Below are 26,181 nucleotides of genomic sequence, written 5' to 3'. Positions count from 1 at the left end.
ATATGCAAATATATGTATGCAAATAGCAGTGATGGGGAACTGCGCAGAGGGGCATTTTAGAGCAATCTTTCCTTGTTGAGCGCATCAAGGACATGATCAAAGTGGAATAATTGAAGAGTGAATCATCTAGACGGAGGAAGTGCATGCCAGGCTCTGAATAAACTGTCACCAGCATGCATCTCTCCTTGCAGGTGTCAAAGCTACAGATCGGTGGTGGTGCTGCATAGGGACCGTTTATAATTCATATGTTGATTTTGTCAAGATGTTGTGGGGTTGACTTTATCTCACTTCAGCGCCCTGCAGATCAACCTGCCAAGTCCCCTAATCTCAATCCAATAAAAGCCGATTTGGGAGGACATGAAACGGGATCTTTGCAGCATGAACGTGCTGCTGGGATGACCTAAATCCACGTGGAACAGTCAGCAAAAAAGGGGGTCAGTGCTGGCTGTGTGTACTGAATTAAGCGGCTGGTGTAGAGTGGAAATTAAGTGTAGATATTCAGTGTAGTCACAAATATTCTGTCATTATCCATGCTTGTTCCCGTCCTTCTGAGAGAGTGTTATTCTACACCCTGCAATGTGAGAGTCTGTCGTACCGGATGGATGAGTGTAACAGTTCGGGTTTGTGCAAGTGGGAGTGTATTTCCTCTAAGGAAGCGCTGTACAATTGCATTTATAATACACCAATGCATGTAAAAAAAAAAATACAGAGGAAGGTGACATATGTAGACTAAACATTGGTTATATAAAGAGCTTGGATGTGTAGAGTTTGGAAAGGAAGTCTGACACAATGCACTAATAAAACTGGACAAAAGAGAAAAGCAGAAACAAACAATTGTCAAAGAAACCTCTCAAAAGTTCAAAAGTTTCTAGGGTTTCAACTCAAGTCCTGAACACGCACAGCTTACCTGGCAAGCATTAGCTGGAATTATAATATTGTATAAGTCTGTAATATTTCTAAATCCAGCCAGGCATGTGTGTGTGTGTGTGTGTGTGTGTGTGTGTGTGTGTGTGTGTGTGTGTGTGTGTGTGTGTGTGTGTGTGTGTGTGTGTGTATGTGGGGACTCCCAGCCTAAACCTTTCTAAGCTGTTTGAATGCTTCCCTCATATACGTCACCATGGCAATCCTAATCCTAATCATCATCATGATCGCGAGCAATCCCCTCCTGATATGAACATCGTCATGCTTTTCCTGCTAATAAGAGGCACTTTCAATGACTGTGATGTCTGGCGTCGCTGACGCGGACCACAAGGGAGGCGGTTGAACTAGAAACAGCTGACAGAGTCCGAGATCTTCTGAGAACGAGTGTAACTTTCCCGGTTAAGTCGACACCCCTTTGGGAATGGGAATCTAAAAAAGGGGGGTTACTCGTTAAGCTGTGGCCTCTCACGAAAGCAGCAGCCCAGAAACCAAAGCCAGATGACGCCCCTACCTCCAAACACACGCCGACAGAGAGCAAGTGACGCAACAAATCCTTCAATCTTAGTGCATCTTAAAGAAAATCCCAGGGCTGGGCCCCCACACTGTTTTCCTTGAAACGCTATTCTTCACATCTTTTTGTTTCATTACAACTGCTTGTTTTGCAGCGGTGGTCGGAGTATATAACAAGCTCTCTCTCTCAGAGAGCTGCTTTGTTCCTGCAGGAAAGGGCCCGGGCATGATAACATCTGTTGGCTAGCCGCAGGTTTTGTTTGGGTCAAATCGTGACGTACACGGATGAAACAGCGGCACTCCAATCCAGCAACCCACAGACTGAGTAATGAGAAATGCTAGACTGAGTAATGACATTTCCTCATTTCTTTGTATTTTTGCCACCAAATCAGTGTTCCCATTTGAACGTCAGGCAAATTAGAAAGAAAATGTGATCTGTTTTTGTGTACTACATAGTTAAGAGGTCCTTGAACGAGTATTATGGTGGTCGTTAGGGATGCAGCTATTATTACATTTTTCATTGTGGATCAATCCGTCAATTATGCGTCAGCTTAATTGTGTATTAAATGGTGTAACATAGTGAAAAATGTCAATCTATGGGACATTTGAGTCCATGAGGACATGTTCAGATTGCAGGTTACATCCAGCCAGAAGTCCAAACCCAAAGATGCTCACTTTACAAAAAGATAAAACACAGACATTAAGCAAATCTTAACACGTAAAAGGCTGAAAACCGTTTAGCTTACTTAATCGTTTCAATACGACTTGTCATATGACGGCATCTTCACGAAGTAGAATTATGGACACACACATTGCACTCTGATATTTGATCAGCCAGACACCTCACTACACAGACCGCAAGCAGAAATGGAGCTGTGATTTACTTGCTTTTCATTTTTTCACGTAGCTAACAACGGCCATCATCGTCTGGGGCCGCCCCAGCTCCCTTAGCTCCAGCGTTAGCTTGTAACATTTCTACTTTTGATTTATGCCGGGCTCATACAAGCACCTGCAGCTATCCCCCGCCTCCGATACCTCTGGCTGCCACGCTGTATTCTTATTGATCTGTCCATCTTCTTGCCTCGGTCCCAGAGATGAACACAAGATTGAATGCCCTATGGTGCAGCTGCCATGTGAACAGCGGCGATGAATACAATGGAAACGAAATGGATATTTAAAATGAATGCGATGTCAAAGCGGCCTCCACCTCCAGGTTTCCCAGGACTTGCTGCACTTGTGTGCGTTTTACATGTACTCCAGTGAGTAAGTTATGTAACTATGGAGCGATCTGGCCGCTGCTGTTGAAGCCGGTGGCATGACTGTACATAGCGCAGTGTTCCTCTCTTATCGCTCTCTGTTTATTTATTTACAATCACAATTAATGAAAGACTCAGGGGGCAAAAAAGTAAATAGGTCCAATGTCATAGCTGACAGTGGTAAAAAACAATTAGATCACGCTAAATGAAAACGGTAATTAATTGCCAATCCAAAACAATGCAAAGGCACAAATGAGACATATTATGATGATATTATTATTTTAAAATGCTAAAAGCAGCCTATCAACAACTAGATAAACAGACAAGTAATGCACCAAGGTTGACTCATTATATTTGTCTGGGTGAGAAAAGAAAAAATCTGATATGGAAAATTATTTTAATGATGCCAATAGAACATAACAGTGTTAGCCGATTGCTGTCTGCCAATGTGAAAGGCAGTTTTTGGCTTTGGGATGCTGTAATGAGTAATGACAACACTCTCGCTAGATATTGTCCATTCTGCACCGCATCAAGGTGTGTGTATGTGTCTGTGTGTGTTGGAAAATACATGAGGTGTTCCTGCATAACACATATCAGAAAAGGATGAACTGTAAATAAGTGGCAGAATAACACAATAAGAACTCCGAGAGCAGCAACGTGTGAACGAGATATTGGATGGTGGAGAGCGCAGCACAGCTTGGGCACGAAGAGTCTCAGCATTGCCAGCACTGACTGACTCAGCGTGTGTGCTCAGACAAACACACACTAACACAAAGATGTCCTGCAAAATAGGTGTGAAATATTGAACGGATCATTTAGCAATTAAAAAGAGGGGCTAATTGAAATTGCTCCAGCGGAGGGAAGGTGAAACAGCGGAGTCACTGTGAGCAACAGACAAACGTGCGTGGTGGCACCCTCGCTGCAGATTAAACGGAGAGCCTCAAACGCATCAGCGAGAACTTGTCTGTCATGCCTCGAGCAACTCCACAATCAATTTAACACCGCACTGCCTCGTGGGAAAGCTGGAGTAAAGACACATTCCAGTTAATTCTCACTATCACAGCTCTTATTCACACATTGCAGACCTGACTTTAATGTGAACTGAAACTAGTGAAAAGACCGTAATAAGTCAGAAGACGAGTGTCACAGGACCCCATATTCAGCATAAGATTAGGTTTTAGTCACAGATTGTGTGATCCGTTCAGAAGTGACAGTCACGCCACACACAGCTGTTTCACTGACTGTAGGACTGAAAGCGGCGCGCACTCATCCAAAGTTCAAACTGATTCATCAGGGGATACAACGTACAACCTTTTTTAATTATTAATTAGGAAAAAAGGATTACTTTTGTGTTTTAAAGCTGCAGTATTGACAGGAGGAGTGTTTCGAGACACAGCAGGAAGCTGTTTGTGATAAAGGTCAGATAAACCATGTGGCCAGAAATACACAACTCCAAATCCGGTTGTGTCAAAATGTAATTATCTGCCAACATGTTTGCCATATCAACTCATTATGTGACAATAACCCAATGATGTGTTTACAGCTTGATAAGTTGCCTCAGACTGGCTAAAAACAAATAATGGATACAGCTTTAATGAAGAAAACATTTGCTCTAAAAATGTAAATATCATTGGCAAATACCTATATCACTTGTAACAACGCTGACAACAACCAAAATAAGTATAGTAATAATATTTTTCAATGATTTTAAACAAAGACAAGCTAGCAGCTAAGACGATATTTTTCAATGTGTCTTTTCGGCAAACATGATTTCATCAAAATGAAGAAAGAAATCTCTAAAAATAGGTTTTCTTCAATTATGACTCTGGTATTAAATTACACTGAAACTGGAGAATATGAAACATGTGTTCTCCCCCCAATCAGCCCCCCCCCCCCCCCCCCCCCCAACACACACACACACACACACACACACACACACACAGAACAGCCTGGCTTCCGAGAGAAGATGCCGTGGTAGAAACAGTGTGAAGAAGAGAGGAGTGTTAGTCTGTGTGGTCCTATCAGGGGGAGTGAGTGAAGAGTACCGGTACCCTTAATATGGCTGAGGACATCAGCATAACTGGCTGGCAGAGATTGATGCTGCCGGTGAGAAGTGTCTCTGTACACACTGACACACTGACACACACACACCACTGGTGGTCCTCTGGGACAACAATGAGCGATGACTTTGTCTCCTCAAAACTGACAGCAAGTCTCTGCTGTCTACAAAAAGCCCATTTCAAAAGCTCTGCCTCAGTCCCAACAAAGTAACTTTGGAGTGATAGAAAGTAATCTGAAGTTTGGCTGAGATTGAGCCAGCAGCGTTAGTTAATCAATAACAATGTGCAGTGGGAGAATACCTCCAAGAAATGAGATAACGATGCCTCGCGTCTCGTTATCTCATTTGAAACTGTGGTACGTCTGACGTAGCCCCCCTTGGGGCGAACAAGGGAGAGGAAGAGGTGGGGGGGTGGGGGGGTTACGAGAGTGAAACATGATGTCCTTTAACACCATGCTTAGGAAAAAGCTAAATGAATACATATTTAAACTATTCATTATCCACTGACTATACACACCCTCCAATATTGAGGAGAGAGGGAAGCAATGCTTCAATCCCTGTTTTCTAAATATAGCCTCGTCTCTCCTCTCCCCCTGGTCTCTGAGGCACTGGATTCACTTAATTGGTTTACTACACACAAACTTTTCATTTCCTTTCTGGTTAGCGTTTAATGCCGTTACATCTCGGTTCATTCGTTGCGATGCTGAAGGCGACACCCTGCACATTTAAATATGTGCCAATTATTACATCACTCCTGAGAGTCTCTGTGCATTAACGGCTATGTATGCAGGCTGGTGATCGATAAAAGATGCTGACTGTAACAATAACCCCATAATGCAGCGTGGCCGAGAGAGAGAGAGAGAGAGAGAGAGAGAGAGAGAAAGAGAGAGAGAGAGAGAGAGAGAGAGAGAGAGGCATGTGCTCAAAACACCACAACAAACATTTTGTTCATGTCTGGGTGAGTGCACATTTGAAGACATAAATGTATTTTTCTTTCTGTGACTCAGTACCCAGATCCATATCTTTGTGCAATCATTATAAGCTCTATTCTCTCAATGCTCCTCTGGCTGTACAACACAGGTCTGGCAGCGCAAGAAGGCCACTGGTCCATTATCAGGGTACAATGAATAATACAGATCCTGGAAACCGTGGACACGCACGGACTCGCACACACTACGATGGTGCAGAGAGGAAGAGAAGAAGAAATCCCTGCCTGAGGTTTAAATGCAGTCTGACAGGCCTGTCTCCTTTTGTCAGAGACTAATGCCCAACTCTGACAAGCACGGCAGCCCTGAATTGTTGTTGCAACACTGTCACTAGGTTTACTACATACATCCAATTTGCCGACACGATACATTCCAGCAGACTGTGACTTACATCTTGGTCAGATTTCTCTCTAATTAATAAAGAAGGTACAACAACAAGGGACGACTGCATGGAAGCCAAAGCGTGTTATAAGTAAGGTGATTTCTCTCTTTTGCTCTTCACTGCTCACACACACATATGTGTGATATGTATTTACTATTATGTACTTTGTGAATTTCAACGACAGCAACAGGAGAGTAAATGCAGTGTGAGGAAGAGGAATGTTGATTAAAACAGCGACCAATTGCAAGCTCACTCACCTAAACTTTCCACTATATGGTCACCTCCACCTGTCTGAGTTTATGTTTATACAGCTTGACTGTGTGTGCATGATAATCCCTTCCAGTGTGTGTGTGTGTGTGTGTGTGTGTGTGTGTGTGTGTGTGTGTGTGTGTGAAGAGGAAAGAAAGGAACAAGGATGTTTAGCTGTCTTTCTGTTTGCAATATGTTCATGGATTACCAATATTTGATTGACAGGCCAGCCCTCTTTTGTGTATTGTATTGTGTGTGTGTGTGTGTGTGTGCGTGTACATGAGTAAGTCTGAGTCGCTGGGTGGACATGCTTTTGTGTGTTTTAGTGTGTGCTTTGGCGTTAGCGTAGAGTTCATCCGTTTGTCCGCATCTATTCTTCTGTGCTCCATTTGCTCCCCCTCTCTTCCGTCGTCTCTACTGAAAAAGGTCAGTGAGTCCTCTGTCTATTTAAGTCAAACATCTATGCAATGTATCGTGTGATGTTGAATTCAACACTAAAACCTACTAAATTGCATTTTTGGGCACATCTCCTCATCCTCATGGGAGATGTGCCACATACTGTTGATTGCTTCCGATCTAGTGCTCATCTTTCCACGTCCTCCTGCCCTTACACACATCATCCACCAGCGTAAAGGGAGAGAAACAACAGAGGAAAGGCTGAAGTACGCTGCCTGTCTGTGCCTAGCTTTGAGAAACAAAGCACAGAGAACACCCAGAGGCCCAGGCTTGTTTACAACTGAAAAGAATACAAAAGAATGTGGTTAAGACTTCGGTTAAGAATGTTGTTAAGTGTAGCAAATGTAGCATTCATGTGCCAAATAAAAACTGGTCAAAAACATGTCTGACAGACAGCAATGTAACTCCCCGGCTACCATTTGTCGAATGGGTTTATTCTTTTTTTATTAGCACAAAGAACTCAAACTACTGGAAAAATGTTGAGCTATGAGCATTGTTCATATCCCAACAGCCCACTATGATGACATCACTGACTCCTCTGTGTCCCTCCCAGTTTATAATGTAGCTGTGAGACAACTATTCCCATGAGATACCCAGCCTTAGTATGACTAATCAAAACAGCAACAATACAGCAGGTTGTTGTTATTTTTCCAGCTAGTTTTGCTCTTGAAAAGCAGTCTCCATCTCAACGTTGTGCGATTGCTATTTCGGGCTAGCTGTCCACTTGATCAACTTGAGCATTTAGTGTGGGAGAAAATGACAGGAAATGGCCCATTTAACAATAAATCCCCCTGAATACATCGGACCTCAGCTGGGATACAAACTACAGTGGGCTGAGCTCAGACAGCCTTCAGGGAGTTGTAGCCATACCACAATAATAACACACTCGCCCACAAATACACACTCCTTTATGTAGATAGTAAAGCAACAAAAGAAGAAGAAAAAAACACACACGCACACACAAAGTAACAAGTTCACATGTATCTTTAAACCATCACCCCTTCTAATACTCACCATATCCAGGAGTGCCTTCTGAAAGGGTAATGGCTGAGGTGCATCATGGACCTGTCACTGGGAACACCTGGACATTTTCCAGGCTTCATACCGAAGCTTTGTCAGGGCTGATCCCCCAACCTGTTCACCTTTCACCCTTTAAGCCCTTCGGTCTATCTAGCTATCTATCTACAGACACTGCCCCACAGTATCCACAGGCCACAGCACAATATGTAGCGTTCCATAGTGCAGTCCACTGCTGCGATGCTCCCATTCGGACCGGTCTTCCGGTAAAGAGCCCCTTGTGAAATTCCAACCTTACTGGTTTTGTCCTAGTGTATCACTGTAAAAAAGAGCGCCGGCTTCTATCCAACAAGGCAACATTAAAAGTCAAACTACATAGCGCCATAAAATCCATTGAGTTCCAGAAGAGAAATAAAAATTCCAATAAATGTGAGAATAAAAAAATGTAATAAAAAACAAACTGGGCGCAGCCCAGTGTGAACTTTGTCAGCGAGAGAGTCTCAGCAGTTGGAGCACACAGGCGGCCACCCAGCAGGACCAGCTCAGCTCTCCGGCCGTGGCTCTTTTTTTCCGTGGGATTCTTCCGGCAAAGGTTCGAAAATCACTGTCCCACATCCACATGGTGAACCGGTTCAGGGGCTCATTCCTCCGGAAAACGTTTCCTTGCCTGACAGCAAGCCACGCCAGCTGAAGGGGCAGCGCTAGTCACACCAGCATGACAGAGCATGTTACACACAGAGTCAGTTACACACTCACAGTCGCTTTCATCCTCTCAGCTTTGCCCCCTTTGTCTCTCTCACTTTGTGTCTCCCGCTCTTGTTCTGCCCTTTCGCAACCTCCCAGGAAGGGAAGAGAGGAAATGGGGAGAGAGTAAAACAGTGGAGTGCCTCTTTGGTATCTCCTCTTCTCTCTGTCTCGCTCTTGCTCGTCTCCCTCCCCCTCCCTCCCTCCTTGCTCCAGTAAGTGGGATGTCCTGACCCTGTGTAAGAGGTGTGTCTGCTCCTTCAGTATCCAGTCTGCTAAACCTATTGATCCTCTTACCACATGCCGCTCCACTTCATTCAGAGGGGAACAGGTCTGCACATGTACAATTTGCATGGCCACAAGAGCGCAAATATTCACAGAAGCAATTCCCCTCATTTCCTCCATTTAATCCAGTCTTCCGCTCTGCTTTTCTTTTCTATAGTAACACGACGTTGCCCCTATAATAGCCGTCGTCATAACAACGCAAACCCTGCTGTTGCCCTGTCAGTTTGTTTTAGTTTTGTTTTTGCTACCCTAAGCAAACCCCGTCTGTCTCCAGTGTCTGCATGCATGCGCCAGTGAACCATGAGATTTCAAACCACACAAATGCCACCTTATTTTTCTCTGCGCGCGCGTGTGTGTGTGTGTGTGTGTGTGTGTGTGTGTGTGTGTGACATATAATGTGTGTTATATAGTGCCAAATGTGAAGGCATGCAGCGAGCCTCTCAATGCATGTTTGTTTCAAGAAACTTGTTATACAGGATGTCTCGTTTGGCCTGAATACAGTATGATGCATTCCTCGGCTCTTACACTGGCAACCTTGGGCCCCATATGGTCTTTTACATCTGTTATGAAGATAACGAGATAAATCACAGCAAATCTACAAGTCAACACATTCAATGCTATTGAGAGTGAGTGTCTGGCATGCAACAGTCTGCGTTTGCATGCACGTGTATGAGGGATTCACACATTTGTGTGCGTGTGGTGTTGGCAAGGAAGCTATGAGTCGAGGTTGGGGTTAGCACACTAAGGTTGTGTCTGTCTGTGTGTGTGTGTGTGTTTTGCATTAAGGACCATAGCTGTGGCTGAGCTCCAGTTGCTGTGGTCTGAAAAACAGGATCCAGCACTGCCTCTTACACACATCCTGCCCAACACACACGTCAGCAGCCTCTCAACTCCTGCCAAAAGTCAAACCACCGCACAGCCTCTGCAAGCCTGCACCTTGAGCCACAACAGCCGGTCTTGAAAAGGGTGGAGTGAAACTGAATGTTGAGGAATCTGCTTGCGGGAAAATCGAAACAGAAATGCAGTTCTTTGGTCCTCAATTTAATGGTTAAGCAACAAAAGCAGCTAGAAAGCACTGAAGCACCCGTTTTACATTATGTACGCATACAGAAAAATATCTCTCCGTCTGTCGCCCAGAATTATTCTTAAAACAATGGTATCATTTCAGACATCTCGCATACAAAAGTCAGCCCTCTAATGATAGAACATACACTGTATGCTCCTGTGCGTATGCGTGAGCATATATGTGTTACATAATCTCAGTCCCTGCTTTGGGGGCTGTTGGCCCCTGCTCTACTCACACTGATGAGCTGTCACGACTCATCCTGAAGAATGTAGGAGAGAGGCGAAAAATAAAGAGCGTAAAGGCAGAATCAAATGAATACAAAGCAGGAGAGGGGAAGAGAGTGAAAGACAAAAACACAGATAAAGAGAGATGGCGGGGTAGAGGGTTTGCTAGCATGTTCTACAATATTTAAAAGAAGCAGGACAATGGTGAGGCTCATCTCATCAATTCTCTAGACAGAGGTGAAAGTGCAGCGGCGACAGAACAAGGTAAGATTGATGACGAGTAAATTAAAGATCAAATCCAGCCATGCTGCAGGGACACAGAGACCATGGAACAATGACATATTACAGCCATTAAAAAAAACAGTGTTACACCATCATCACGCGTGTCCTCTGCTTGTAAGCACAACGATGTATTTTCCGTTTGCAAAACATCACATCACATTTGAATCAGCAGGCCTTTTCCATTACATTAGTGGTCCGACATTGCTCTCTGTAACCAGGCATCAGGGGGAAAGAGGCCGGATTACACGGCGGAACAAGTACATATTGATTTCACATGTACTGACATTTAGCAAAGTACTTTCCTCATTCAGTTGCTGATCGATGTCCAAAGAACACCGTCTACACGACGTCTACGGTCAAATCACACAGCTGGTCCGACAGCATGGCCGGCCAGAGGCATGACTGCTTTAGCTCCAAATGTTTTGCAAAACAAAGCAGACATGATGCAACTCTGCAGGTCATAAAACCTGAAGGGGAGCTTTGTAAAACTAAAATCAATATATGAACTGTGTTGCCTATTAATGTTTGTGCACACAAAGGAATTGCCATGTAGCCAAATGTCAGTTGCATGCCCCAGTTAGCATTGAACGTATGAAAAAGACAATTTAAACCACAGCAGCACAGCTAAATCACCACGTTAATACAAAAATCCCACATACTCTCCATTCAGATAGGAAAGCGAACGTCTCTGACAGAGAAAACTAGTCCGTCACGCACGTTTGCTTCCTTTGAGGTGGACCAGCTGTCCATCACTCTGTGTGTCGCTGTGGAGATGCCTTGGGCTCGGTCCTCCTCCTTGCCATTCAGAGATGGTTATGCGGTGGCATTTGAGCAAAGGTTAACTCATTCCCCCTTCAAATCAGATATTTGTAATTAGATTCCCACATCTAATGGGGACACGGAGGCTTCAAGGGCCATTTGTAGAATGTGAAGAATGTTTAAGTGGCCAAAAAAAATTGCTCACTTGTGGAGTGGAGAATGTTTTTTTGACTCTTTGATTTGAAGGCGGACCAAAAGACTGAAGGGAAGGACTTAAATCATTAGAAAAAAAAACAAAGCAGCTGCTGCTGTCAGCGGTGAAAGACACATGCATATATACAGTGTGTATACTAATCAGTTATTTCACTTCTCAGGGGAGGAAAACTGGGCTGCATATATTGCATTCAGCAAACCATAAATGGAGTAACTAAAAACCATTTAGTGTGATAGTACAACTAAGAAAAACTATTTTGAGTATGACAAATAGCACCAACATGTCAAAACAGTACAGATTATCCATGAATGTGTTGGATTTAAGCTCTTTATACAACTTTAGCGACAATATTGTGACCTCGCTGAGGCTGGATTAAGCTCAATTTGACGGAGGTCTAATTAGGCATATATTTGACTTAATTGCACACTGAAATGCCGTGAAAATATTTATAATTAAATAAGATTTAACCTCCAAAGGCACTAAAAAGATAATTATGTGTGCATGTTCTCATCCCCCAATAAAACAAATTGTATTCCTCAAACACAATTCATAACTAACAACATCAAAATAGATTCACACAAAAAAAAAACATGACTAACATAACAACAAAGTTTACAGGAAAATCGGTCACGATGGGCCTCATGCAGCAACACTCAACTAAATAATAAAACGGAGGCGTGTGTGAGATTGTTTATTATCAGCGTCAGTAACGCCCCCTAAAGACTATATAAGGGCAGGTCTATTTTGACTGTGTGCAAATACACTGGCACACGCCCAGGAATTGGTAAGATGGCACCAAAATTGGTGTAAAAAGAAGAACTTCAGCAGTAGTGAAATTGAGGTAGTGTTAAATAAAAGTACTGGTGGTACAAGAAAATCAAACGAATCGAAGAGCAGTATGTAAAGTATTTAGAAGCTTAACGCAGCAATGTCATCCAAGGGTTTTTATAGTCTTAATGTTCCAATAGTATTTCTTTAGCCCACAAATATAATAATCAAATCATAATTACTCTAAAACATATAATAATCTAAATTTCACTATATGCTATTCATGCATTTTGTCATGTTCCTCAAACTTATGTTCCCACGTTGGACAAACAATTTGTGGACTGACGAGATGTTTATTTTCTCTTAACCACTAGTCAGATGTTCTCTTATAGCTCAGGGAAGAGCAAAAACAAGAACACATTGGGGAATCGCACAAATCAATGGGTACTAACAAAATGATAAGAAATAATGGATACGAACAAAAAATAAGAGGGAATCTCTTCTTCTTCTTGCTGAGTATCGGGTTAAAAACCACCATTGTGAGAGTTGGTATCTATCTCGACTGCTTCATGAGGCTGTTTTCCGAGCGTACGAAATATCAATGGTCCATAACAGTCACTAACAGGCGTAACACTCACGGATCGGATCACAGATCAGCACAAAAGAAAAAAGGGAGCAAATATATCTTATAAATATAAGATCCCTGATAGTAATTGCCGATCATTGATGATCCATATTGTTAGATACAGATCCCTTTGTTGTTGGATTATAGCAGCTGGTCTACAGGCTCCAGACTTTTTTTTTTTGCCACCGTCTCAAAAATAAACAATTCAAAATGTTATGTTTTACTTTGTTATAGTAGTTTATAGGGTTTTTTTGTTCACAAAAACACACAATTCAAATAATTAGGAAATGAAAGATTGTATTTTTATGGATTAAAACAAATCTTGTCATTAGTAGTTTTAATGATCTATTATAAGCTGCTTAGAGCTCGTGTAAACAGCTCATAATTTATCTCTAATATATATTCATGTTGCTGTGAAAACATCTTCAAACAACTGGATTCATTAATGTTTCTCACCAACACTACATTTTCTGACATTATATGTGAACACATCATGATAACGTTATAATTTACCTTCGCCCAATACTCATTTTCACTGAACAGAGCCTGAATGCATCATAATGTAACTGAATGGAAGTTCTCCTTCTTGGTGATTGGTTGCTTACAATGTAACATCAGCAGAGGTCGGCAACAAGAAAACCCTAAATGCCGATGTCCTGATCGCAGATTTTACTGAATATCGACGGAAAACAATCGTCAGTCAAATTATTTCACAATGTGATGTTTAACGTTAAACTGTGTAATTAATCCGCGGTTCACGTGTGTGCCCGAGCCGGGAAGAGGGATCCATGACTATCACGGAACAACAGTGGTTCGTTACACCACTAACTCATACTGTCATTTGTTACTGGAAACCTGCCAATACACAGTGTACTAACAGTACAAAGTGTTCACTTAATACTTCATTGGCTAAACCTAGCAGATGCTTTATAGGAGGGAAGTGTCATTTACTACTTTTTGCCACAGCATAGACACATAACATAAAACTAGACCCATATGTGTAATTTTATTCATGTTTTATTATTACTTGTTATATATCACAACAGCTTAGGTTCAGTGTAAAAGGCTAACTCCTGATCAGGACAAACAGCAACCTACTAGCTGTTAACATGAGTACAATATGTAGGAATGTATTGCTGGCTTTGGTATTTCCCCGTTGACGTCACAGTGGCGTGTCCACACAAGTGAAAATCACAGTAGAGAAGCCACAGAAACTGGCAGTCAAAAGTAAGTCAGACAACCTACAAATTACTAGAAATGCCAACACAATCAGCCATATTTATATTCAGTTTAACTGTCACTATCACTCTAATTAGCTACTTGTCTCAGAACACATACTGTGAATTTGTATAACAATAAACACCACTACTCTGTGTTTTTTGGGTTTTCCAATGCACCTGCTTTCAGTAAAGCACTAATTAAGAGTCAACAGTTACAGGGCTGCAGGATGTTTTGCAGGTTTTGGTATTTTCTACTTGATATCACACACTGCATACTGTATATGTGTCTGCACAAGTGATAAACACGAAGGTGCCACATCTTGCAGATTCTTTGTTTTGAACTAACAACTAACAATATAAGAGATTTACAGCTTTAGCAACAACATGTCACCCTTCTCGCAGCCAGCAGTCGACGAGGAAGTCAGCGATCACCGTCAAACAAACAAACGTTTAATAAATATGTTTAATGCATAGGAATGCTGTATTTCGTCAACTTTTTGGATTTCATCACATTTTAAATTTCCCAAAATCGCTGAATTGTTTTGGAGAACAATGCTCCCTGAAAACTATGAGGCGCATACATGCAACAAACAAATGCACCGATTGGGGTCACACACTGTGTCCAAGCTGACCCGTCTCCTCTTCCTCAAACTGTGACAGACGTATGAATGCACATGTGCAGGCTAAAGCTCACAATGATTATCAAGTGCTTTTTATCTGCTGCCATCACAAATAAACAGGACCACTTAGATGCTGCAATAAGAGCTTTGCACCCCGGCGATCAAATGAAGCTCACCCGGTCACCTGGCAAGTGCATTTTAGAAGTGGGTGAATATAGGAGTACGCTGGTCAGTTGGCTGTACTGTGTTTGCAGGCTGGCTGACTGCTTAGTCACGTGAGTCACCAGTCGGTAGTGACTTGGGTCATTAGTCTGTCAAGCTAATGTCAACCACCTAAGTAAGTGGTTTTGTAGCCTAAATCTGACTTCCTGTGACGATGGAAGTTTATTTTGAAAAGACACTATGCATGTAACATGTGGAAACTGACACGCCGTCCCTGCCACGTCCAAATCTAGCACTAGAGGGGTACGTACTGCGCAGAGCGTTATAGTTTGAAGCCAGCTTAGGTGTTGCATACTGGTAAACTCAAATGGAACAGAACCAGCATTAAAAGGTATCAATCAAACCTGTGCATCTCCTGCTAAGACACCTAACAACTAGTCTACTGTGATTAAGAACATACAAATGAAAAGACGTCTTACAGACAGACAAAGGATGTCTGAGCACCATGGGTTGAATCCTCATAAAGCAGAAGTAGAAAAACTAGAATTAGAAAGCTGTCTTAATTGCTGTGGTGGCCAGTAGTTTCATAAAATCCAGTCTACCTGAAAATACACGAAAATATAAATTAACCAATTTGAAAAGCAGTGTTAAGATTTCAACCATTCTAAAAATGAAATTTCTCTAAGCTAATGTCATACACAATCTCTCTGTTGCATCTACCTTTTTCTCAAACTCTGGAATGCTGTTGTGTAGATCTACAGTTTTACCACCTTAATGTCTGTATCCATCCCATCCAATAGTCTCCGCACCTCCATTATCAGCCATGGTGTCAGCTCTGTTGCTCAACCCCTCCAAAAATAGACTTTTCCTGCATTGCACCAACGTTGTGTCACTGTTGCAGCCGAGCTCGACTGGCTCCCCCTGTACTGGCTGACTAGCCTGAGCCTTGATCACGGCCCTGGATGGATTGTGTGTCTATCTGGGTGTGATTAGTGATTCCTCTGGGGGACGATATGACCCAATGATGACCTCCGGTGATTGGCTAATTACTGTAGGCTCAGGAGACATGGAATGTCTGCTGTTGCACCGAATAAATAAGGAATAATTTAACTTAGATCCTGTTCAGTGCAGTTTGTCAAAGCCGTGTATCAAGATATATTTAGTTTTGGCACTGATCTATTTACGCTCATTCACGCTGGTATCCGAAACAAGTTTATCTGAGAGGAACAAATACAAAGCAGATCCAAACTGTCTGTTAATACATGTGATCAAGGAGAACTAAAGATCCATGATAGCTGCTCTTTGAGGCTGTTTTTAACCACAGCGCTGCTCCGAGCTACATGCTAACATTGGCATGCTTAACGTTAACCATGTTCACATATTAGTTTAGCATGTTTGAATGCTAACATTTGCTAATTTGAACAAAACAAAACATACAACTGAGGCTTATAGGAGAGTCATTAGCAGGTATTTGGTCAGAATGGATATCAAAGTGATTACAATTGCTCCTTAGGGGGACATGAGTACTAAATGATGTTCCATCAAAGACAATATGCATTCAAGCCACTGAGATCAGACTAAAAACTCTTTGAATGAACAAGATATGTGAGTGATTATGTGGAAGGAAAATTGGGTAATGGGAAAACATTGCAAAGTTTTTCTCTAACTGCCCTAAATTCCATTAACAGGGCATGACTTATGAAGAGGGTGCAGGATGTAGGAAAGAGCATTGTGGGGGACTTGTGTGACATTAAACTGTTAAAGTAATTACAGGTTAGGAGGAGGAGGAGGAGGCTTGCAGGCTGTAAAATGATCTTTCGCTGGAAATGGCTCATTCTGTGACATTATGTCTGCAGACTTTGGAGGGAAGCTCATATTTTACGTATTCATAGTTTACATGTGATGAAACACAACCAAAGGGGCAGTGTGAACGCTAAATATGCAAAACTAGAACAAACACAATTTAAGAACGGGTGCTGCGTTACGAGGCCTCGTAGATTATTAAAGGGGAAGAGCAGCTGGTTTAACTTATTTGATATTACTCAAAGTGACAACGTAACCGATGTGAGGGCAGATAATTAAAAACAAGCAACACAACCACTAGGGTGTACTGTAATTAAAATGATATAATGAAGATTAAGGTGCAATTGATCTGCCAAATGAATGAAATGATGAACTATGGTGCAACTAAACTGGGAAAATGGCTTCCCTAACCAGAAGTAAGGTATTACAGAAGTGCAATTACAATGCGACGATGCGACCATTATGAATAAATTGACCTTATTTCCCAGTGTTCATGTATTGAAAAACATATTATTGATATTGAAAGAAAGATATATATTTGTATTTCAATACTGCATTTGTTAAAAAATATCTTGTTTCCCCCCAAAATTCTGAGAAATTGTTTGTTTTTTAACTGCATTTTAAAAAGCCACTTTAAAACGTTTAATCCAAAAGTTGGGGTTAGTAAATTACATTTGTAAAGTGTTCATTGCTTTTTCCAAAGAAAATGCAGTAATTCTGTCGACGGCGATATGTTGAACCTAAAACTGAGCATTGAATCACTCTTTAAGGGGACAAAAGAGTAGGTGATGGTACTTTGAAATAATGACATAATTCATTTTTTAAATGATGATGAAAGGCTTAAATAAAAGGGGCCATTTGTGGACATCACTTATAAACGCAGACCACCAGGTGACGGTTTGATCAAGTTTAAATGACCTTGTGTTGGTATTGACATTACTGATGTATTACTCCCTTAATACCATGGCGATGATAGACTGGATGTGACAAGAAACGCTGGGGAGCACACTGAGATGGCCTTGCCACCCTTGTCTGCCATCATGGCTCCCGTGACATTTAAAAGTCAATCTTTCACCCCACTTTCATCCACACCTCACCATCACCAAATTAAATCTGTCAGCCCACTAGAAAGCCCAGGCGGGAGGGCGGTGGCTTCAAGTCAGAGACGGCCAAGAAGAAATGGCAAAAGAACCAGAGAAAACATCAAACGTTTTTACCGTACAATAGGTCCTCATAAGAGAGAGAGAGAGAGAGAGAGAGAGAGACAGAGAAAGAGAGACAGAGAGACAGAGAGAGAGAGAGAGAGAGATCGGAAGTGATCGATATCTGATGAGAAGAGAAGAGAATACAGTTTGAGTAAATGTTTTATAAGATGCCGTGTTGCACAACTGCAGAGGAAATGGGAGGGAAAATTGAGATTTAACATGTGTAGAGATTCTGTAAACGTGTGGGGGTTGACGTGAGAAGCGATCCGTGTAAAGCTTGTTACATTTGTGTGAAATCTGAGTGAGGCTGGTGCAGGTGGAGGTTAGCAGGATGAACAATAAGACATCCTCCGCTGATCTGAAAGCAACTCATTCAGTCTCACACACTCTCTGTCTAAGAAGCAACGTGATTATTGTCAAAAGAGTTTGCTCTTCACAATAAAGTAAACTGACACTCAAACACAAACAGATGCCCAGAGGAGCTAGCCCTCCATAGAGCTGCCTATTTGAACTTGTGGTTGGCAATATGCAAATGCAAATGACTGTGTGACTTCTGTGTGCTTGCATGTGTGCACAAGCATATAGATGTGCCTCTCTGTACCATCTGCGTGTGTTTGATGTAGTTGCAGGCTCCGACAGGCAGGCGAGTGCAGAGACATTAACCGCAACGTGAAATTTTCATAACACGAGATCAAAGGAAGAACCTTCTGCTTAACTGGAAACTATAAACCATCTGGTGGATCATATTTGCTGAAAACAGTCACAGAAATTTGACCTCTGGGGAAACTGACACAGCGGGGAAGAGCATACTGGCAGGTATTCAGCCCCCTGAATAAATTGCTGAGGATTATTCCACCCTCGGATAGGTTATATAAAGCTCCCTGATGTTCGGTGCGTCCTAGGAATTATTTCATAATGAAGTGGTTTAGCCACTCTGAGATGGTGTCTTACCCGTCCATGAAAACAAAACTGCACTCCAGTGTTGGTTGGAGAAAATCATGATTTTTGTTACTTTACACTCAGCCAATGTGGTTTCTTTACTGTCGGGTGTAAAAAAAAACGTTTTTCAAATGCAACCAATAACTTGACAGACACACTCTAAGAAACTAAATACATTCTGTGGGTGTTTTTATGGGAAAGTGGATCTTTCAGAACAATTTTAGGATTTTATCCTAAGTGCGTCATGCAGTGTGGGACTCGATACATTCTGGTCTTCGTCGCGACTCGGTCTCGATACACTCCGGTCTTCTTGACTACGACACTTGCTGCAGGTGTGCTGTTCTGTATGTGACTCTACACGGTGTCTTCTACTGTGAAGGGTGCCAAGAAATAGTGAGCGTCCTCACAGAGATCAATAAAGTTTCACGTTACTATCATTAAAACTGTCCACAAAGGCAAGGGGTATGCCACGCTGACACCTGCTTCCACTGACTGTAAAACAAATCATCGATTTAATCCATGCCCGGTCTGGTACAGACATCCTCCAATCAGCCATCGTGTAAAATGGAACAATTGATCTTCTTCTTGGAGGATCGCCACAGCGTTTTATCTATTTCCATCGAGGTAACCCAGGCCTCGACAGATCCGGGATGGCAATCTGATTTTATGAGCCACATGTTTAATTTGGCATAGGTTTGACACCAGATGCTCTTCCTCAACCCCATCATTCACAGCGGGTGATGCTGTGGTGGTGGTGGTGGTAGTGGGGAACAGAGCACCAAGAGGAGATCCGCGCCAACGCGGGAAAAACATGCACACTCAGAATACACAGGAGAGAACGGGGAACGAACCCAGAAACCTCTTGCTGCCAGGGAGTGCTAACCACCACTGTGCCGCCCAATTTTTCGAAGTATTACAGATTTAAATTCATTCTCTCCCCGGTACCTCCTCTCCAAACCACTTTCTCTGTCCGTTTCTCTTCATAAGAAGGGTAATAACTCCCTGAAGCATAACCGGATTCTCTTAAAAGTGACTGGTAAAAAAGGGAGCGCTCATAAAAAAAATCTTGTTTTCTCCCACTGTGACTCCAGCTGTATCACAGGAGGGTATGCTGCAGAGAGAGAGAGTGTGGGGGATGGATAGAGAGAATACAGTTAAACTACAAGGAAGGTAAGGACTGAAAGTGACAGAGAGAGCCAAGCAGAGACAAGAATGAAAATGGGAAAACAAACAGAATACTGATTGGACGCCTCTACAAGTTGCTGTCTGCTGCATTGTGGCACACACTCCTCCACGTCAGCACAAAAGAGCCCCTACATCCCACCCAAACACAACTTCACGGCTCCAAAAACTGCAACACTCTGCACATACATACACAAAAACAAAAAAGTAGAGAGGGATGAGGACAGGAAGAGAGAGAGAGTGAGAGAGAGAAAGGGCAATAGTGTGAGAACAGCATTGTTACATAACGGAGAGAGGCAGCATGGGAGCTACCAAAGGGGAGCTCCTGGGCTTCTGCAAGTCTCAGAATGACGCATTGCCCAGACACACACACACACACACACACACACACACACACACACACACACACCACCCTCAATGCAGCAAATGGCACACATTCACATTGATGTGCTCCATACAAGAGAGGCCACTCCCACACAATGTATCATAATCTAACACTGCCTAGCAGCACAAGAGCAGAGATGCAACATGTACGATCAATTTGATCCATAAGCGTTTTAGAGGCCATGTGCCACAGAAGCTGAGAACCACTGCCGTATAAGTTAAAAAATAAAAAATAAACATGAAATGAGAAGTAGCCTAAGATCCGCTTCCTCGTTTGGCACGAGGTCCTAAACAGATGGCTTTTCCTCACCAAAACATTTTATATCTACATATTGGAAAATGTCACAATCAACAAAATATTGAATTATATGAAGCTTACCATCCACCTACTGATTACACGCTCCCTTGAATGAAAACACTTTAAAGAAAATGAATGAAAACATTTTGTATTTGTAAAGAATTTGTTTGAGGGTCTTTCTTACTAGAATTACTAGAAGTCTTTTGATTGCAGCGCTATCACAAGATGTCAGATTCTCATAAGGGTAAGGTGTTGGCGAATATGCCTACTTTTCATCAGAAAGGCACGAGAGCATATCGGTAACGTTACATTTGTACAACCCATTTATGAGGAAGAGTGCTAAACCGATGCTAAAAGCCAAATCTTTTTCAACACCATCCAACTTTCTGTCTTTATCTCCGGCTCCCTCTAAACATAAAACATGTCTCTCTAGCAATCAATCTGCTTTGGTAGCTATTTTTACAGCAAGGCATGACTGCAGGCGCGCACACACACGCACACACACACGCACCCACACACACACAGAGCACAACAACCCTGAGCTGAGGCGGGATCGATTGATGAGCTAGGAGGAAAGCAACCTGCATTCCTGCCATCTGGGAATGTAGAAGCAGGCTGCTGCAGAGCACTCTGCACTAAACACAGGAAATCAATATCCTGCAAGTTAATGAGATAGACCCCCTAACCTCAGCATCTGATTAGATAAACAGATTAGCTGCAAAACACAACACCACCATTAGGTGAAAGCAGCGCAGGCACATACTGCTCATGGACTGGCAACCTAACAGTCGGTGATAAAAATAAGACGAGATTTTATTATGTGGCTGGTGGTGCTGCGTTCTGAAAGATAATTCACTGCTTGTTTTTATTATTATTCAACGCTATCGTGTCTACACAATCTCCGCTTGTACTTAATGAACTAGTCAAGTCGAGTGATGTAAAAGATGGTGCATTAATATAGGTGGGTTAGAGTATTCAAGTTTTTGACTACCGTACTATCCATGCCCACAAAACAGAAAAAAACAGCATGATTACGTTACCTTTCAAGCCATCTCATGTTCAGATAAAATCTCGGCTGTGTTGTTACTTACCTAGAAAGAGAAAAGGGAGGGAGGGAGAGAAGGGGGGAGACAGAAGTTATCAGGACAATCTATTGACTGCAGTGAGATGTAATTTGTGTTAAACAAGCATCGGGGCACATTGTATATATCTTCTGAAACCCCTGCTCCCCGCGCTGGTTAGTGGACAGGCCCCCCCCCCCCCCCCCCCCCCCACACACACACACACACACACACACACACACCAATGCGAAAGGCTTGGAGTATATGTCAATATACTGCAGTGGTGAGAAAACTGCTCTCTCTTTATCTAACTCTCTCTCTGCATCGCAGTGCAAGCCTATTGATCGGAGTCAAGCCTCCCCCCCTCGTCTCTCCCCCTGCCCTTCACCCTTTTTTAACTAAATGCAGAATCCTGCATCCAAATTTATAACGATGACACAAAAGATGTCTGAACAACTATTGAGGGTTGATATGAGATTGAGCCTTCGACCAGGGGAGAATATGACAAATATGACCACAGTGACGCTCGATGTATCACTGGTGAACTGAAGTGGCTCAGGCACCTGGCCCAGAGCACTAGTTTTTGGAGCACACCATACTCACAAACCCAGGAACTGGATGGTGGGACTACAACTCCCAGCTCGCTTTGAATGTTGCTAGGGATGCGGAGGATACAGGCAGGATATCTGCGCTATGCCACTCCACATGTCCCCATCACGGCCCTGTGCAAGTAGCTAAAAGATGGATTGATATTGGTATCAAAGTCTAGTTTGTATCAACATCGCTTTGAATTCACTGTCGCAGTCAGACCAACCGAGGGGAATGGATGGAGTGACAATCGAAAAGGCAGGTTCAAAGCAAATGCAGCTAGAATGTATATTGTCCAGTTACTTTTAAGAACTCGCACAGTGAGACAGACTTTCAGCGATACGGACAGCGAAGGAAAGCCCGGCTCAGGCATGTGATTATAAGCAGTTCCTTAATAAAGAGATAAGATAAGATAAGATAAGATAATCCTTTATTAGTCCCACAGCGGGGACATTTGCAGGATTACAGCAGCAGAGTGGATAGTGCTAACAAACAAACAAGAGACACAAGTAGAAAAACAAGATCAAAACAAGTATAATAAATAAGTAATCACACACTAAAGGAATAATAAATATGTTGTTTATAAAATATAATATAATCGGATTGAGTGGTTGTTAATATTGCACAGTGGATTGCACAGATTATCTATATTGCAGAGTGGATACATTGGATTTATATTGCACGTGAATGAATACAGAAATGAGGAATGGTCCGTTCTTAGTATGTGTGGTCTACTGGGAGCAGTGTTGGTTGTGCAGTCTGACAGCGGCAGGAAGGAAGGACCAGCGGTGTCTCTCCTTCACACAGCGCGGGTGAAGCAGCCTGCCACTCGAGGAGCTGCACAGTGCTGTCTGAGAGATGTTGTCCATCATTCTCCTCTCTCCCACCCTTCAGGGTGACGAGGAAGGGAGTCAGAACAGTTCCTTGTGGGGCCCCCGTGCTGCAGGACACCAGGTCGGACTCACATTCCCGTATCCGCACATACTGTTGACGGTTGGTGAGCTAGTCCAGAATCCACGCTGTGAGGTGGTGGTCCACCCCTGTCTGCTCCAGCTTGTCCCTCAGAAGCAAAGGCTGAATTGTGTTGAAGGCGGTGGTGAAATCTAAAAACATGATCCAGGAGAGAGAGAGGCATCCATGAAGAACGTAGATGACAGCGTCATCCACCCAGGCTGCCCAGGTCCCTTGTGGCCAGACATGGTTTTGAGGTCCCTCCAGACCTGGTCCTACAGATCCTAGAGCCTTCCCCTCTCTTCCTCCTCCTGGTTTCCTGACCTAAACGCTGTCCTCTTTTCCTTGAGGAGGGCCTTTATCTCAGGAGTAATCCAGGGTTTGCTGTTGGAAAAACACTGTACAGTCCTGGTGGGTACGGCATTCTCCACACAGAAGTTAATATAGTCCATTACGGTGTGTGAGACTGTCGATGTCCCCCTCATGGTTGAGTCAAAACAGTCCTTGTCTGCCTCCTCGGACCATCTTTTGACTCTGCGAGTGACTGCTGGCACAGCAGCAGAGAGGTTCCTACACAGGCAGGAGGGGCACCAGGTTGTGAGGTGTATGTTTCATTAGTGTTGACATAAAATAGGTCCAGTATTTTGTTGTCATCTAACATATTGGGTGAATGTGGGCAGAGTGGAGGATGGAGGGGCATGATTAAAGTCACCAGAGATAAGTAGGAGGGCATTCGGGTGTTGTGTCTGCAGGCTACAGACACAGCAAGAGGGGGGAACATAGGCAGCTATCACGATAACTCCCTTGGTAGATAGAGAGGCCTCATGCTAACGGAGAGCAACTACATTCAGCCGTAACATGTATCCTAGGTTACCCCTTAACGACAAACTAAATGACTTTTACAAATATTTTATTCCACCGTTTAGTTATTAAATAACTAAATTGACTCAGTCTCTAGACAGTTAGCCATCATATAAGCCTGCATGATTCTGCTGAGTGGCCCAAATCAAAGACGACTCTTTCGGTCTACTCTGGCCATCGTTATTCAGAAATGTCATCGGGTCGTCTTGTTCAAGGGGCAAAAAGCCTTTTAATGGAAGACGCTGCTGGAGATGTCACATCATCCGTTCACAAATTGTCAGTGGTGACTCTTCATGGAGAGGTAGTGGGTTTACGAGCAGCAAAGACACCAGGGATACACAGGCTCTCAGACAGGCCTGTATATGACTGAAGGTCTGTACACACCGGGGGTGGGTTTTTGTTTTCATGCCATTCATTTTAAACTAAACTTGTATACGTTTTTGAACTGTTGTTTTTGTCAGAAGTACCATCACATGGATGCGACGTAATATTTCCGAAGCCAGGTTGATTTTTTCGGAGCTTTCACACTGAATAAAGCCATCAACCAATCACGTGCTCACACATGGAGGCTCCTTGGTCCAAACCAAGACAAAGGCCAAATCCCAATGTCCCCCCTAACGGACTCACGGACTTTGAGGCGCGCTCCCGCGTAGTCCGTGAAGGTTTAGGGCTGTCTCACTGTCAAATCATCGAGTGTTTGAGGGCTCTCTTGCAGACATTTTGATCCCTTTATGAACCCTTTCCTTTGCCTAAGGGAATTACCCACAAATCATTGCAATGTGACGTGAAACACGGGGTAACCAGTGGACGCATGGAGACGTAAAAAAAAGGTAAACAAAGAGGACGGCTCACGTGTGTTCAGCCTGGAGTATTCAATTTACTCAGAAACATTAAGGGTTAAAGATGGAACAAAAAATAAACTTGAAATCAGAGAATATTTATTTATTTATTCATCAAATATTTGATTTTGTCATTGAAGCTGTTTTGACAAAAACGAGTGAATAGATTATATGAAGTTACCTCTCATCTTGTGAGGAAAGAGTCTGGAAGACTTTCAAATCAGGGAGTACAAAGTATAAAATAAATACACACAATTATACAACATATTTTTTGTCGTTTTCATGGTAATGAAATATGTTGCAGCAAAGTGCTGTCCCGTTCCTATTTACACTATTTCTAGCCCTCACAGTCTCTCACACTCACCCACTTACCAGGTGACGTCAGTAAGTCCTTGCGGGTTCAGGGTTTGAGGCTTTAGGGGGGACATTGGGATTGGGCCAAAGCAGCTTTTCACTTTCAACCTTGAAAAAGCCACGCAAACCATAAACCATATCCACTCCTTCATTTCTTGCCCTTCACAATAAAAGCCCTAGACATAATCACTGCTTAACTGTTTAGCAGAGGGAACTCAAATTCACTTACAAAAAGATTCCGCCAAAAGGAAACTCAATAAAATGTTATCTGCAAAATAAAATGAAAATACAGAACCAATCCATCATTGCAAACCAAACTCTTTGTGTTATGAATTCATGTGCACGCTTGGCTGCATTGAGAGAATAAGGAAAATATGATGTTCTCTTATCTCAGCCATGCTTAAGCCCAAATGGGACCTCTTCAAAAGCTCCATGACCCGTGAAGCTGGGCGTTACTGGGCCTTGGATTGCACATGAGATCATGCTGCAGCTTACTTCTCCTGCATGCACTCGGACCAGAGAGCTACAGTGACTAAAGCCCATTCTGCTCCAAAACTTTAAATGTAGGGGCAAAGGACGAGTCTCTTCGGTTAGCTGATTCTAATGAGGCCTGTTTCCGTGGTGACTAGATTCTCAGCTGGGGATTTATGGCATCACATAGCCATCACCTCCAAAGCGTCTGGTCCTAGAGTGAATGACGACAGCTTGTGATCGGGAACAGCTGTGGAAAACAGGTGTGTGCTTCTCATTACGGCCACAGCAAGATAATGATGGCTTATAATCACTAGTCCCGAATAGGACACTGTGCGCGTGTGTGGTTCCATGTGTGTATTTCACATTTGCATAGACATGCGCACAGGTTGTTGTGTCTGCATTTTCAATCTTTTCATGAGGGATTTGTGTGCAGGAGA

At 42.9% G+C, this 26,181-nt stretch overlaps 1 protein-coding gene across 2 annotated transcripts in view; it reads right to left on the bottom strand.

Moving 5' to 3' along the window:
• Window positions 1–26,181, bottom strand: part of pde4d (phosphodiesterase 4D, cAMP-specific) — a gene marked incomplete at its 5' end in the record, with an annotated part of 134,812 nt that overhangs the window by 41,941 nt on the left and 66,690 nt on the right. Inside the window, one exon of one of the 2 annotated variants that reach the window (XM_079161209.1) lies at window positions 7,834–8,673. The exons of the other annotated variant lie outside the window; for it this stretch is intronic. Within the exon in view, the coding sequence (XP_079017335.1) occupies window positions 7,834–7,922 (89 nt within the window). Of the gene's footprint in view, window positions 1–7,833; window positions 8,674–26,181 lie in introns of those variants that run through there. 2 annotated transcript variants of the gene reach the window in all.

Source organism: Pholis gunnellus (genome assembly GCF_910591455.1).
Source record: "Pholis gunnellus genome assembly, chromosome: 6".
Classification (NCBI taxonomy): Eukaryota; Metazoa; Chordata; class Actinopteri; order Perciformes; family Pholidae; genus Pholis; species Pholis gunnellus.
The sequence above is the reverse complement of the archived record's forward strand: the minus strand, read 5'-3'. Positions and strand labels throughout refer to the sequence as shown.